The following is a 15,641-nucleotide window of genomic DNA, read 5'->3' on the forward strand; positions in this document are numbered from 1 at the left end:
TGGACAACATTCCTGTGCCGGAGAAGCAGGGTGAATGTGAAAATCTTCTTTGTGAGGAAACACGCGGGAAAATAGTCTGTATAAAGCATAAATTACGTCAGAAATTAGGAACGGTCACTGATAAGAAAATAATTTGTGAAATCTGTGGCAAAGGTTTCAGTCTACAGAGTAATTTGTTGCGCCATATGAGAACTCACACAGGTGAGAAGCCGTATTCTTGTGAAACATGTGGGAAAAGTTTCAGTTGCCACAGGAGCTTGTTGAGCCATAAGAGAACTCACACAGGTGAGAAGCCGTATTCTTGTGAAACATGTGGGGAAAGTTTCAGTTGCCACAGGAGCTTGTTGAGCCATAAGAGAACTCACACAGGTGAGAAGCCGTATTCTTGTGAAACATGTGGGGAAAGTTTCAGTGTTCAGTCATTTGTTGCGCCACGTGAAAGCTCACAAGATGAAGTCATGAAAGACTGTGGACAGTCTCATTCAGGAAGTCATGCTTGAGCCCAAAATCAATGTGTCACCCAGTTTAAAGAAAACATTACTGATTTGAACCGTTGAGACTGCTTTAGGAAAATGTTTGTTTCTAGTTTGGTCTAAGAGTTGGAATAAATTTGGTTGCAGAATCAGTCTCAGTAGCACATTTCATTATGTCAAACATGAATGCTTTTTCGTGTGTTTTGGAAAATATGAAACATTTGAATGAGCTGATGTGAACTTTTTTTCTGTTACGCAGATTTTTATTACATTTTTTCAAACAAGATCAACAACAACAAAAAACCGATACAACATAAAGTTACCCATTCGGCTGCACCAATTGGAACATCACAATAACCAACCGCGGTCTCAGGCCCTCAATGAGTGTTTCCCCATAGAATTATTGTGGCAAATTTAAATCTCACACTCGTATATTTCTGTCATTCCCTCGTCACGGTGTCACATCAGTATTGTGTCAGAGAAAATGAGCCCTGAAGGTTCTCCATGTCATCGCTGATCCTGGTCGACATTAGTTCACACCATAACAATCCTCATGAACTGCCTGTACTATCCACTACATTCATGTGTTCACGCTGAACAACTCACTTTTCTAGGGTGACCCGGAAAGGCCAACAGCGCAACACAATAGCAAAACGTCACAGCACGACAACAAAAGTCACAACTGAACGGCAGAAAGCCACGATGGGAGTGCGCCGCGGTCGGAGAACCGGCTTTGTTTCCGGAGGACAAAATTTTCTGACGGAACGACGGTCGGCAGAGCACATCCATGATGTTATGACAACTTCAAAACCGACCAGCAATAGTGATTTCTGAAAACACACAACGACATTAATCGCGATCGTCATGCGGCAGCGTTTTACTTGCGTCTCGTTAAACTACTAAATTAAAATAGTCCGTCCGCGCCGCACTTCCGTTGTGGAAATTTGCTGTTGTGTTGTCGTGGCATTTGCGGTTGTGTTGTGCCCTTCTGGGCCACCATACAATCTCGTACCTATAATAACGATTCACACACGTCTAGATGATTTAAAAGACATTTACAAAAAGTCAAAGAGTATAAAACAATACTGTTAAAAAGTGTTAGCTACTACAACAACACCTGAAAAAGCACTGATTATTTACAAAAAGAATCAATTGGCACTTTCTTTTTTTTTTTTTTTTGCAGTATGAACAAAGACAGACTTGAAATTGACACTTTGTGAAGCTGCTATGCCTTCGTTTTCACACCGGAGCTGGCTAAAGCCAAAATTTTGTCTTCAGAGCCTGAAAAAGAAAGAAAAAAACAAATCCTAAATGTAAATATCAATAGAGATTCAACATGTTTGAGGAAATTTTACCCACTCACCCATGTCTGCGGTGACTTTTTCAAACTGGCTCAGAGTCGCCGTGGCGTTTTCAGTGAGGAACGTCTCGTCTTCTGGAGTGAGCTGTCAGACAGTTAAAACTGCTTTAAAGTCTCAAATCGTCCTCTGATCGGAGGTTTGGACATTATCGAGCGACTACTCTGTCAACCTTGTGACGCTACATGACTGAAATAAATGACTGCAACAGTGACTGACCAGCGTGAGCCACTGACTCTATGGAAAGCAAACCTCCCCACCTTCTCTCCCAGCTTCCTCAGGGCCATGAGGATCTCCACTTTCTGCTGCGTGTACACGTCTCTCGACAGCTTCCCCACCATCACGTCTCGGTCCATCTGCAGCAGAACGTCACACGTGGGTTGGACAATTTTTTTTCAGGGCGAGCGGCACACAGACAAACAGATGAGTCGCCAGTGCGAGGTGATGAGCTGCAGTCCGAACCTCTCCCAGTCTGGTCCTCAGCTGTCCCGGCTGCTTCTTGGCAAAAAGCCGGATCACCTCTGGGGTTTTAAAAGCTTGGCTGATGGCGGCCTGGATCGCCTGTTGAAAACAGGGAGCATCTAAAATACTCAAACAATTCACAAAGTCACTATTTGATTCAATCTACTTCTAATAGTCATTCCTACAAGCTGCATCCCACTAAGTTCGTCCACGAGCGTCATGTCTCCGGACATGATCTTCTTCAGGGAGTCATTGAATTCACCGAGCTGCTCTAAGGTTTCCTTCTTCGTCTCCTCATACTCTTCCTCATCCAGTTCTTCTCTGGAATAAAGACAGTGTTCATACTTAAGTGAAAGGTTGCACTTCTCACACGGGCATTTTTAACATCGGAGCAAAACATGTAAAAAACACATGACAAATTGAGATGTATTTCTTGTAACATCCTTTTCACGGTGGCATCATGTGCGAAGCACTAACGTAACACACTGCATGCTAGAATATTATAACAGTATTATTAACCAGCAAACTGCACACAAACCCATAAAGGGGTAAAACGGAAGGAAACAAAGCTTAAAACGTCTGCGTTGGGGCTTTTTAGAGTTTCAATTTGAACATGAGTTGATTTAGAAGCATGGTCCTGGTCACTGAAGCCACCAAGACTCCAAAACCCAGGAGCAGCAGAGTAACTTTCTGTTGTCTTCTTTAGATTTACTCTAGCGTCTTTATAGGCATCACAGAATGAACCACTCCTCTTGGTGTCTATTCAGTTCTTTTCTCATACAGACTAGATAAGAGGTATTCAACACGAAAGCTGACTTTACCAATGAGGATTACACACATTTTGTGTGACTGTCATCAAGAACTAACTGCTGCAGAAGCGTCTTACAGTTGTTCCTCATCTCTAGGCCAAGATTTGAAGCAACAGATCTCATCTCTTGTGGCCACTGCACTGTCATGCACCACTCTTATTATTAGGCAGTGCCAGTCGAGGCTTCAGCTCCGACTTCAGAAGGGAAACAACTGGCTGTTGCCACTAAATAGATTTTAAAAAAAAAAGTGGTACACGTCCAACAAGTGATCCAAATAACTACATGGACAACACTCAGCTGACAGTGGGGTGTTAAACACATGGCCCATGAGCCAAAACTGACTAACCAGAGGGTCCAATCAGGATCATCACGTCTTTGCAAAGTGGAAAAATTACAAGAAAAACAATCCAGTCTGTGCATATTAGTGAAAAACTGCAAGAATCACTGATACACTACAGACTTTTCCCAAATTAGTCTGAAGATGATGACTTTAGATGGCAGGATTTCATTACATTTGGCAGATTTGGAAAACTAAATCAAGCTCATTTTCAAGTCATTTGTTCTAGTTTTCGATGCAACAAAGGTCAAATAGAAAACATGGTTTCAGGACATTTCTCTGTATTTTGCACCACAAGATATGGATGACAATACTGGAATGGACGTTATTTATACTTTATTGATCCCTCTTGGTGAAATGATTTCACCACATTTAACCCCTTACTATTTTTAGGTGGGTCATATTTTATGGTGGGCTGCCAGAATCCTGTGCCTGGGGGGCTGCTGGGGTCAAGGGCCTTACTCAGGGCCCCACAGTTGTGAGCTGTAAGATTTAAACCTGTGAAATCCAGATTCTAAATCTACTTCCCTAACCTTTAGGACACCACTAAAATGTTCTTTTTTTTTTTTGTTAATCTATCATGTGACTAATTCTATTGCAGGCTGCAACCAGTCATCCGCCTAACCCTGTATATATTAATACTTAATTATTATTACTTATTTCTTTTCTGTCTTGGTGATATTTTAAGTTATATTTATGCTGTCTGTTCTATTCTGTGTGGAGCAATGCTACAAACGCTTTCCCTCTGGAATTAATAAAGTATTTTCATTGTATTCAGCCCAGTCCAGATCATGTTGGACTGGATGTGGCCCCTGTACTGACTTAGAAACAGCTGATCTGTGAGATGGATCATCGTCATGAGTTCAGTATCCAGGACACACATTTTCCAAGCTTGCTCTCTGGGAGATCACGAGCACACGGGTGGATTCAGACCATTCCACTGCACCGTACCTGCATTCCTCCAGATCCTGAAGCTGTTGCATCAGTCTGTCAAGTTGCTCCTCCATATTCTGCCTTAATTTACTGGTTTCTGACTTGCCACGGGAGGCCATCCTCAGCCACAAGTACCTCTCCAAACTGTGAGGGACTGGGATTAAAGTCAACAGAACAACAATGGGTTTTCCAGTCCGAGTGTAAATACAAATACGACACAAACACCACGCCATTCATAGGTTTACATGGTCTTTCAAGATAATAACAGTGTGTAATCAGAGCCATATGTAAACATATAGGTCTGAAATTAGACACTCAGCTGTTGGCTGAACAAGTAGCATGCTAATATTAAAACAAACAAAAAAACATCTCACCGGGAGTCTCTATGAGCAGCTGTCAATCAGCAGTGATAAAACTCAATAGTTTGAATAAATGTATCGAAGGCAGCCTCAAACGATGTGAAATAAACGCTGCAAGATAAACACAAAACCCATACAGGCGTATTTTGTTGTGATCGTGAATGCAGCCCAGCCGGGCGTGGGCGTGGCCCTCCTCTTCCGGGTCAGCACTGCCCAATCAGATTCGTCGATTTCCAAGCGACGTCGTACGTACTCCAGGAACGCAACTATCACCCTTTTGGTTTCGTTCTGCTGGTAAAGTTCTCTCTTTTTTCTTTTATTCAAATGCAAAAAGTAAACTCTCGTAGAGGACTATAAACAAACCAATTGCTAGCGGATGTCAGAGGTAAACAAACAGCAATATTCATTCATTCATTCATTTTCTTCCGCTTATCCGTTTCCGGGTCGCGGAGGTGACAGTCTGAGCACGGTCATCCAGATCACATTGCACCATTTAAGAACCTTCCTGCAGGTGGTGAGCCCACGGGAAGGTGGCAACAAACAGCAATAGCATACATAAAAAATAAAAATGGACACTCTGCAGACTGAAAACTTCATGTCATGGTTTAGTTTAAAGTGCTGAGAGCACACGTAAGTGTGGCAAGTCTGAGGAGACCCGTTTTTGCTATGTCCTGCCAAACTCCCTTATTTTCGTCAAAGACAGACAATTTCCGGCGTTCTGGCTGCTTTGGAACGATGAAAAACTTCACGTCCACATTCTAAGTAGCATTAGCTAAACATCAATATAAATAACAATTCTTAAGCATTATGATAACTAAAATCATGTAATTTATTCCAATGAACCGACGCGTATTGTTTACCCCCCAACAAATATGGCGCCCACCATGGTTGGGGAGTTGCGAGAAGAAACGTCACAGAGTCCCCGTATGTTCGACTTCCCGAATACAGGAAGTGACGGAATCTCCATTGCCTCCTGTAGTTCAGCGTGAAGTTGCCGGTAGAATTTAAAATATCGTTAATAAAGGTACATAACCAATCAATTGACACACTTTTAGCGACTTGTCTGTAAAACTGAATCATTTACGTGTCCTGCAACTGTACAATGGAAGGTACGTCACTGGAGCGGAAGTTAGTCTTCTTCATTTTCGATTTATTGCAAACTCGAGGGAAGTGACCCCAGAGTGGATTCTGTTTTTCAGTGCGTGTTTATTCCGAACTCAAAGGAAATCAGGCAGAGTGATGGCATCTGAGATGTGACAACTTAGACACACAACTACAAATCTCGATTCGACGTGAGTGGTGTTTATTTAAATGCTGAGTGTTGTCGTGTTGTCAGCCCACCTGCACTGTGAGACATGGAGAGCCACAGCCCCACCAGAGTGGTCCTGCTGTCCTGTGGCTCCTTCAACCCCATCACCAACATGCACCTCAGAATGTTTGAGCTGGCCCGGGATCATCTGGAAGACACAGGTACACCAGCAAACTATTATGTCTGTATAATGCTTGTCTATATTTATTTTCATCACTCAGACCACGATCAAAGTGTATACCAGACTGTGGGGCATTATGTTATGTGTTTCTGGGGCAAATTACAAGGAATGATCTAAATGTAATAAATTCCTTCTCAGTTGGCTTGAAATTAAGGAAGAAATGAAAGCAAAAGTCACACAGTTGGTTCAAATACTGGCTGGGACCTTTCCCCTGGCTGCTGGGTCTACTGCCACAGTCCAAAAGTTTAATTGGAAACCATAATTTGCACCAAGGTGTGAGTGTGTGTGGTTGTGTATCTCTCTGTGTTTGTCCTGTGATGGACTGGTGACCTGTCTAGGTGTACCTTGCCCTCGCCCATAGTTAACTTGGATTGACTCCAGCGACCCGCAACCCTACACAGGATAAAGCTGTATGATGGATGGAAGGATGGATGGACTCTACAAGGGCATGGCTTTATTAGAGGCAGGAGGAGCCAGCGGGATATCCTCATGAAGCTGTTAGCCTCCAGGGATGATTTAAGTCTTCTGAAAATAGTGGTCAATATAAACAATAGCATTTGAAACTTTTATCTTTCTTAATTTTGTAACAAGTAGCCATTTATATTATTTGGCACTATTGACTAATGGAAACTATTCCTAAACTATTACTATTACTATTACTAAACTATTACTATTACTATTACTATTACTATTACTATTACTATTACTAAACTATTACTATTACTAAACTATTCCGTACAGGAATTATTTATTCCTGAAGCAGAGACCTCCGAAATAAATTACTTCCGTATGTAATAGTTTCTTTGATTTGTTAATTCATAGGTTTGTGTTAACTGAAGAAGGATTCATGTTTGTTTTAACAAAACTAGTCAAAAGTGAGGAAATTATTGAGCCAATAAGAGTAAGAATGACGACAGCTATGATTATTACTCATGTCCGAATGAAGCCAGTTTAGCGCTGAAACACAAGTATTTACTGCTGTTGGATATAGTGTATTTTTTTCTGACTCGAACATAGAATGTAGGTGGTGAAAGATGTGAATACTCAAGTATTTCAAAATAGTTTTATTTTTTTTAATTGAAAGAGACAGTGATCAGCAACAAAGAGGAAAAGCATCCTGTAAACAAGAGCAATCAGAGATGGAATCTTCCATGGCCTAATATCTACCTGTCGTGAAAATGTTGACAAAATTTGTGCAGTAGTTTGACATAATCTCGCTAACAGACAGACAAACAAATATACAACGAGGATTTTATTACACCCTTGGCGAAGGTAATGAGCAAGAGCTCAACTAAAGTGGCTTGTTTTCATCTGTTGCCAAAATAATTAAAACAGAAGAGATCAACAAATGAATTATTTTAGAAACCTAAAAACAAGAAAAGATTTTATTTAGGTTTTTCCACTTTAGATTTATCCAGCACGGTTCCACAGAGTGTGTGGAAATAGCTAAAGGCTAAACTGTATTTAGATTTTTCATACCAGTTTGGTTGTTTACTCAGTTTCTGTGCTGCTGCTCTTCTCCTCTCATCTCCTTAACCATTCCTGTATGTTTCAGGTCAGTACCGGGTGGTGAAGGGGATTATCTCTCCGGTGAGCGACGGCTATCATAAGAAGGGCCTGATCGAAGCCTGCCACCGTCTGGAGATGGCCAGATTGGCCACAGAAAACTCAGACTGGATCACGGTGGATTCCTGGGAGAGCTTGCAACCGGAGTGGGTGGAGACGGCTAAAGTCATACGGTAAGTCGAGTCCTTTCTCCTAATTAGTGACGATGTCTACGTCTCATTGGAGGAAAGACTGATGTTGTGTTTGGACAAAAAAAAGTAGAAGACACACCCGGTCAGATGTTTCAGTGCACAAACGAACATAATCACAGGCTAATTCATTTCATTCTTCCGGCATTTAATTCCCGTCATCTGTGACCGGTGACCTTAATAATACCGCCGTCCAGCTTCTACACCCACTTCATCCGACTTTTGAGTCAAAGTTTAATTTCACTGCCATTATTAGTGAGGCTAAAGTACTGATTCGTATTTCATTCACATGTATATTCACATATGTGATATATTTTGTTGAAGTTGACACATGAGTCGCCAGATAAAAAGAGCTACAGAAAAGAGAAGATACAACTTTAGGAAATGATTTAGTTTTTTCATCAGTCACTCAATAACCTCTGAATTGTGTCTATGTCATTAAAAACATGTCACTCAAAAGAATAAATGTTGATCAGATTTTCTGACACTGTGAGGTGACACCCATGTTGTTAAAAAAAAAAAACTACCAAAGATTTCATCCTTTAAAATACTTTACTTGGATTATTATTCTGTGAAGAATAAACTAATCAAAAGAAAATATAACAGTAGTGAATCACTGAGCACTTTTGGAAATGTGATCCACAGAGACATTTAGAGTTAAAGTCAGAAGAAAAGAACACTGTTAAGATGAGGAATTGATTGTAAAAATGACAACAATGAAACTGCAGAAACACTTGTGCTCATACGTTAGACATTTCAGAGCATATGAATGATAAGAGGAAAACGTTTAGTTTTTTTTGTTTTTTTTTAAACTTCACTCTGCTACTGATGTTTTGTTTGTTTTGTTTTTAACATATCAAATGCATACTAATCCTCCATTCAGTTTTCCATGCAGGACAAGTGAAGAAGTGTTGAATCCATGTTGCTTGTATCCATGCAGGCATCTCCACGAGGAGCTGGTCACGGAACAGGGCACCGATTACGTGGACACAGTCAAGTCGGCCAAAAAGAGACGCGTGGAAGAAAACTCATTTGAGAGTTCAAGTTATCACAGAAAGAGGGGTAAGATATATTATTTAATAATAGGTATTTGCATTCACATCAGTCGTTTGCTCAATAGCAGGACATAAAAGCACCAGTTTCATATTAAAAGCTTCTAAAGAAGAGTTTCAAATTAATTGAAAGTTGAGGTTATCGGGTACTGCATGTCTCCAGATTTTAACTTCATGTCCCATTTTGTTGTAATTTGAATAATGAATAATTTGTGTGCATGCGCAGAGGCTCAGTCCTCAGATCGTTGCTCCAACTTGTTGTCTTCATCAAACGCCATCAGACTTCACGCATCCCTCTCTGAGGCTACAAAGGCTTCACACCACTTCTTTCATGCGCTGATGTTCCCACAGACCTGTAAACAGTCTTTGATGTGTGAAATCAATGTTTCTCCTGAATGATCAGTTTGTCTGTGGAGTGCTGGTCAGACTGACAACTGTGGGATGTCAGGAAAAAGGAAAAACACTGGCCGCCATCTTGACTGAACCCCCTTCTTCCCTCCTCAGGTGACCCTCAGCTGATGCTGCTGTGTGGGGCGGACGTCCTGGAGTCCTTTGAGGTTCCCAACCTGTGGAAGCCCGAGGACATCACGGAAATCGTGGGCCGCTTCGGTTTGGTCTGCGTCACCCGCAGTGGCAGCGACCCGCTCAAGTTAGTCCACAAGTCCGACATGCTGTGGAAGTATCGCAAGAACATCCACTTGGTCAACGAGTGGGTCACCAACGAGATCTCAGCCACGCACGTGCGGCAGGCGCTGCGTCGATGTCGCAGCGTGAGATACCTGCTGCCAGACAGCGTCCTGCACTACATCCAACAGCACGAGTTGTACAGCTCGGAGAGCGAGCAGAAGAACGCCAAAGTGGTTCTCGCCCCGCTGCAAAGACACATGGACGCCTCCACGAGCTGAGGAGGCGCTCGGCCGCAGCTAGAGAAATATGAGCCATCGACACTTAGTGCTGTAGTGTAACTTTGATCAAACCACATTTGTAAGCTCACATAAGTGCCTACTTCATGGAATAGTCCTCAGTTTTTTTTTTTTTAAAAGCCTGTAGAATACTTTTTAGAAGTTCACTCGTGACATAACTTAGCTTTTGTGTGGATCACTAGTGCACCAGTCAAAATCAAAGAGGGGATGTCAAACATAACCTGCAGGCCAAAACTGGCCTGACAGAGGATCCAGTCTGGCCTGTGGGGAAACCTTGAAAAGTGGAGATATCACAAAGAAAACATATATACAATTCATTAATTTATTCATAGCAGTTTTCGTTCATTGGTGCTGTTTTCTCAAGGTATCGCAGATTTATGACACTTTAACCCGAGAAATAGGTGATGTAACAGTGAAAATTGCTCCCTTGTTGCTCGTGAGTTAACGTAGAATCGATCCCAACTTTTGAAAACAAGAATCCTGCAGGCGAGCCAATGAATGACCTTTTTTTTAAAAAACTTTTTAATGTATTTGGTGCAAGGATTCTGAATCAATAAAAAAGACGTTATGCTGAAATCACATTTAATTTTCTTTTTTAAAAAAATTATTTGTTCAGTTTGTAAGAAGATTGTTTTTCATTGTATTGTTCATTATTTGGAGTCTCTTGAGATCAAATTGGAGTGTATGTTGCTTTTGAACTAAAATGAATTTAACACCCCTGAGCTAAAGTGGACTCCTCACTATACTCGACCTGCAGCAGCTCATCATGAGCGTGGAGCTTTATTTTTTATTTTTTATTTTTTTTTCAGTTCATCACCTATTTGTATCTGGACCAGGACTTTAAAGAAACTCCACAGATGGAACCTGAAAGCAGCTTTGATCACTTGGTGCTTCTGATGTGAAAAACTGATTTGTGTGTTGCTGAAAATAAATGACTGGCTTTGATTTCCGCTGTGAAAGTGCTTCATGGATGTCGCATCGCAATAAGATTTAAAAGAAATAAAAAGAAGGAAAAAGACAACAACTTTGAATGTCATTTTAATTCATCAGGTTTCGGTGTCAGTGGAGTTAACCTGTCATTACATCAATATTACTATCAGCGGACTGCAGCTCAAACAACAAGTAGCAGACTTTACAAGGTCTTATTGCCACTGCAGTGTGCTCAAAAGTGGAAGTAACTGATTACATCAAATGAATGCCTAGTTGCCCACATACCCTTCAGTGGTGGAGCAATTCTCTCCGATTACTTCAAAAAATAAAAGCGGCAGTTATTTCTGTGGCTGGATGTAGTGACACGTCTCATGTAACGGTTCTTTAAAATGTTCGCATCATGCACTTATGATAAATTTGTTGTCTTGGCAAGAAAGCAGCCCTGGTGAGGTTTTATGTGACCAGTTGAAAAGCACCATGACCTCTTTGAGCCAGTAGAGAGGCAGTCCAAATGTTTGGACAACCTCTGTGCACCTTTTACTTTGACTGGAGTTGTGTCATTTCACTCCTCGCGGCAGGACAAGGTGCTTTTATTATCTGTGTCTGTTATTTTTTGTCATTGCACACCTACAGAAAAACAAAAGCTGTTTGATTCCGGTTAAATTCGAACAAATGAACACAAACTAATATCAGATGTGGGCGTATTCTGCAGGACTTTTATTTCTTGGGATTTGGTTGCAGCCTTATTCTTATAAGCAAATTGCCATATTTTGCCTCCTCCTGCATGTATGACAGTTCATGATCATGAGTTGTCAAACCCAGTTTTAGGAGAGACCAGTTTGGGATGTCTGGCTTCCCATGTTGCCCCCTGGCACCGGCTGCAGCGCCCCCCTCGTCCTTGCAGGGCCCTCAGGCGACAGCGAATGAGGTTAAGGAGACTCCCACTCTCATTCGGTTTCTCACAAAACACATTGTCTCAGGCTAATTTTTCACAGAAGGCTGAAATGTCACATTTTGTTCGCACTCATCTCAAAGGAAGGAACCAGAGGGCGATCAATATGCCTGCAAGCCTCTGTGGAACATGGGACATCATCAGCAATGTCCCTTTTGAGGGCTAAATGATTGGACTGGGTAAGTCAATCCAGTTTTTCCACAACTTTCAGACTTTACACCGTATGAAGTCTGCAGTAAGTCATGCGTACTTCAAAAAAGCCAAACAAATGTAAATGTAGATATTCATCAGACAGATTCTCATGCTAGATTATGTTTTTCTAATCCAACACAATGTTGTGTAACATGTATAATTGCATTTGCATGATTTGGATGACCTTGTTTCCTTTCATTCAGACTTAAGTTACAAAACAAAATCCACTTTTGCAATGTGTTGCAAAACAACTGAAATAGGTAAAAAGCACTGCATTGATTTTGTGCAGTTCTTGTTGGCACCTAAATTCACTCACACACAATTACTGTTTTGTGGGCATGACAAAAAACACGTATTAGTGCTTTGGAGGAAGGGAATAAAAGTATTTGGCTGTTGTGCTGGTGATGGCATGCACACAGAGAATGTGTTTATAGAGAGTGGGTGAGTCCATGCTTGAGATTCTTAACCTTCATTTGAAAAAAAAAAAAAGAAATGTCCTTGAAAAGTAAAATTATCTTTAGCACTCATTTCATATGAAAAGATTCCAGTTTTTATTCAGTACCTTCTGTGACAATTATAAAATGCATAAAGAAATTTCCTTATGAAATATTGCAATATTTTCAAATACCGTACTTTAAATGATCTACCGGTTCAAACAAAATAAGCTTGAAATACTTCACTTTATGTGTATCACATCTAAAATATATGGAAATGTAATCAATTTTATTAAAGTTTTGTTGAGATGTATGTGTAGGCACTTTTTTCTGGTGCTCTCCCAGACATCAACCCAAACATCAGAAACATTGCTGTGAAGCTGAAGTTGAGGAAAACGCTCGAGCAGCAGGGAGACCAGCACATCATTAAATCGCTCAGCACTCTCTGAAACTACACCGTCTCCTTCGGAGTGGGCCGGGAGTTTGAGGAGTTCACACAGGGGCTGGACAACAGACACGTCAAGGTGAGGAAGAATGGCACAGGTAAAACCAACATATTCAAGTGTTTGCAAGATAATTCAACATGATTTGAATGTAATGGAAGCCGCTGAAAAAAGTTGTCCATGCCGATACAACCCTCCTCTTCCTCTCTGCCACATGGGCAGTCACTGGTGTTACAGGAGGGAAAGAAACTGGTGTGTGGACAGACTGGAGAGAAGAAGAACCGGGGCTGGACACACTGGGTTGAAGGTGACAAGCTTCATCTGGTGGGTGAATGACTGGAGATTCAACATTCAAGAGGGTTACTTGTCACGTGCATGATTGTGCCACAGCAGTGGAATGTGGTTGTAACTACTCCAGCAACTGTGCCATTAAGATAAAAACCGTGAAATGATCAGAAGATCATTAGGAGCAAGAAGTCAAACATGGAATATAAAGGTGGGATGAATGACACATTAAAAAAAACAAACCTTGAAAGCATTTTTTTTTTTTTAAATAAACATAAAATATAGTAAAAAGAAAGGATATGCTTGCATATTCATATTATCTTAAAATGTATTCAATAAATAGGAAATATATAGTAAATAATGACCAATTCAGATAATCTATGTTTATGAAAATGTTTAAGAAAAAACAAGTATAGTTTTATAAATGTAAAACTCATTTGCATGATCTCTTGAAAACAGTAAAAAATAAATATGAAATATATATATATATTTTTTTAAATTCGAAGAACTAGACTTATTCATATTCAAACATCATATATATGTATATCATATTTCACATATTCACAGTCTGTATGTGAAAGGTTAGAAATAAACTGAAAATATATTAAAAAACAAAATTGAGGCATATTCCCAAAATGTTTTGATGTTTCATATATAGTGTGCATGGACTGTGTAATAATGATCAGGTGTGTGTAAATACACATCCTGACACAATGTGATAGTGTACAATTGTTCTGATTGATTTCATTTCATTAGAGAACGCTGTGGTTGAATGTGTGTGTGCTGCTCGGCCCTCAGGAGCTGCACTGTGAAGGAGTAGCTGTGCAGGCAGATAGTTAAGAAGAATGTGAGCGAGTGAAGAGGAATGACCTGCTGGATCCAACCCTGAATCACAGCACCACACTTAAAGTCTGCGGTTTAATCTTCTCTGTCATGTGATGCGCCTGCTGGAGCTCAGGAGAAAATGTCCGTCTGGTCGTGTTGTGGATTCACTCCTGTAGGTGGCATTGCTTCATTACTGTAGTCAGTTATTGTTCTGTGAAGCTGGCTTCATGCTCAACAACTCACTGAGTACAAAGGACATTTCTAGGTCATTTCAGCCGGGCTGGAAAAAAAAACCCAACAACTTTAGTTTACGTCAAGTCTCTATCTATTGTCTGTTAAGATTTAGATTTGAGGATCTACTTCAAAAATAAATAAATAAATACATTTTCATTCATGTAAATGAATGAAGACCTGGTGTTACATGAAGTTTGGTAAAAAATGATGTATTGTAAGAAATTGTGTAATAAAATAGATGAGAAGGAAATTTTAAGTAGATCTAAGTATTGTTTATTTCACTTCTTTCCTACCAGACACATCTCTTCTGTTCAAAGTTTACCTGTGTTTATTGGAAACGTGACAGTTACACATTCAGGACTTTAGTTAGCCTGAAATACATGTTTGGACTGTGGTAAGAAACTCACTTACAAACAAGGAGAACATGCAAACTGTTAAATTTATCCTCTAAAGTTTAATAGTCGTCACTGCACCACAGAGCAAACACACACACACAATCAAGACCACCATTTATTGTTGGGAATCAGCCTTCATAAAGCAGGTTGGATGGCAATAATCTCTCCAAGCTTTTTTATTCCTGCAGCACGTTTTTAAAACTGGAACATCGGGAGAAAACTCAGACACACACGGCAACATTTCATTGTAAAACTGCCAGTATCGACTGAAGATGGAACTCAACACAAAAACAATCAATCTAAGATAAATTCTACTTATATGACACAATTTCAAATTTAGGTTGTTCTTGTCACAAACTTTTCAGACTGATTTGAGCTCTTAAAAATGTTAATCGTCTGAGAGAGGACCTTCATCCACATAGTCCAAACAAGAAATAAAGATCATAGTTCAAAATAAGCTTGAAATCATCAGATCTGTTATTGTTAGACGTTTAATAATGGTACAATTTAGACTCCTTTTGCTGCTCTCTTGTCAGAAGTTGAGCTCTTGTTTGCTCCATTCAAGGGTCGCCACAGTCGATCTTCTGGCACCATCTCGTCCAAACGCCTGCCTCTTCTACTGTCACACCGACATGTTCCATTTCCTCCTTCGCCACATCTAATCTGAGGTATTGTTAAGAGATCCGGCCTGGTACTAGCAGCTCCATCGTTAATACACAACACTTGAAGAGTTCAAAGCCAAAATATTAAAGTGTGTCATATTGATAGAGTAGTTGGTTTCCAGTTAATTGATTGATTGTAGTGCCCTTGTGTCTTAGTGAGTGATTCTTCAGTTTATTCACTGATGTTCAAACTAAATGGAAAGATGTTCAGCAGTTCAGATTTGTGAACACACAACAGGTGAAATAATACGATTCTCTCTGCGACACACACACACACACGCACACGCACACGCACACACACACACACACACACACACACACACACACACACACACACAC

The 15,641-nt window shown here is 40.5% G+C and overlaps 3 protein-coding genes across 7 annotated transcripts; 2 read left to right on the forward strand and 1 right to left on the reverse strand.

Annotated features, from left to right (window-relative positions):
* Nucleotides 1–700: 700 nt before the first annotated feature.
* On the reverse strand, nt 701–5,638 carry lzic (leucine zipper and CTNNBIP1 domain containing). Its single transcript, XM_080469602.1, has 7 exons — nt 4,747–5,638; nt 4,391–4,526; nt 2,479–2,614; nt 2,294–2,392; nt 2,092–2,187; nt 1,837–1,918; nt 701–1,754 (listed from the first exon to the last, which is right to left on the reverse strand). Exons 2-7 carry the CDS (start codon nt 4,489–4,491, stop codon nt 1,699–1,701), a joined length of 570 nt encoding a protein of 189 aa, XP_080325728.1. The 5' UTR covers nt 4,492–4,526; nt 4,747–5,638; the 3' UTR covers nt 701–1,698.
* Nucleotides 4,951–10,942, forward strand: LOC308113357 (nicotinamide/nicotinic acid mononucleotide adenylyltransferase 1-like). 5 transcript variants are annotated; one of them, XM_080469599.1, is made up of 5 exons: nt 4,951–5,025; nt 6,068–6,201; nt 7,777–7,960; nt 8,916–9,037; nt 9,532–10,942. In XM_080469599.1, the coding sequence occupies exons 2-5, from the start codon at nt 6,087–6,089 to the stop codon at nt 9,930–9,932; spliced, it is 822 nt and encodes a 273-aa protein (XP_080325725.1). In that variant the 5' UTR covers nt 4,951–5,025; nt 6,068–6,086; the 3' UTR covers nt 9,933–10,942. The 5 variants fall into 5 exon arrangements, with proteins under 5 accessions (XP_080325725.1, XP_080325724.1, XP_080325726.1 ...); XM_080469598.1 differs by having other exon boundaries at nt 4,967–5,116; XM_080469600.1 differs by lacking the exon at nt 4,951–5,025 and adding an exon at nt 5,672–5,755.
* Nucleotides 10,943–11,938: 996 nt separating this feature from the next.
* On the forward strand, nt 11,939–14,026 carry rbp7a (retinol binding protein 7a, cellular; the record flags this gene model as incomplete). The annotated part of the gene is given in 6 exon segments (XM_080470047.1): nt 11,939–11,995; nt 11,999–12,011; nt 12,804–12,904; nt 12,908–12,982; nt 13,124–13,225; nt 13,985–14,026. Coding segments are annotated over 6 exon segments (390 nt in total).
* Nucleotides 14,027–15,641: the final 1,615 nt, after the last annotated feature.

This window comes from Lipophrys pholis, assembly GCF_963383615.2.
Source record: "Lipophrys pholis genome assembly, chromosome: 8".
Taxonomy (NCBI): Eukaryota; Metazoa; Chordata; class Actinopteri; order Blenniiformes; family Blenniidae; genus Lipophrys; species Lipophrys pholis.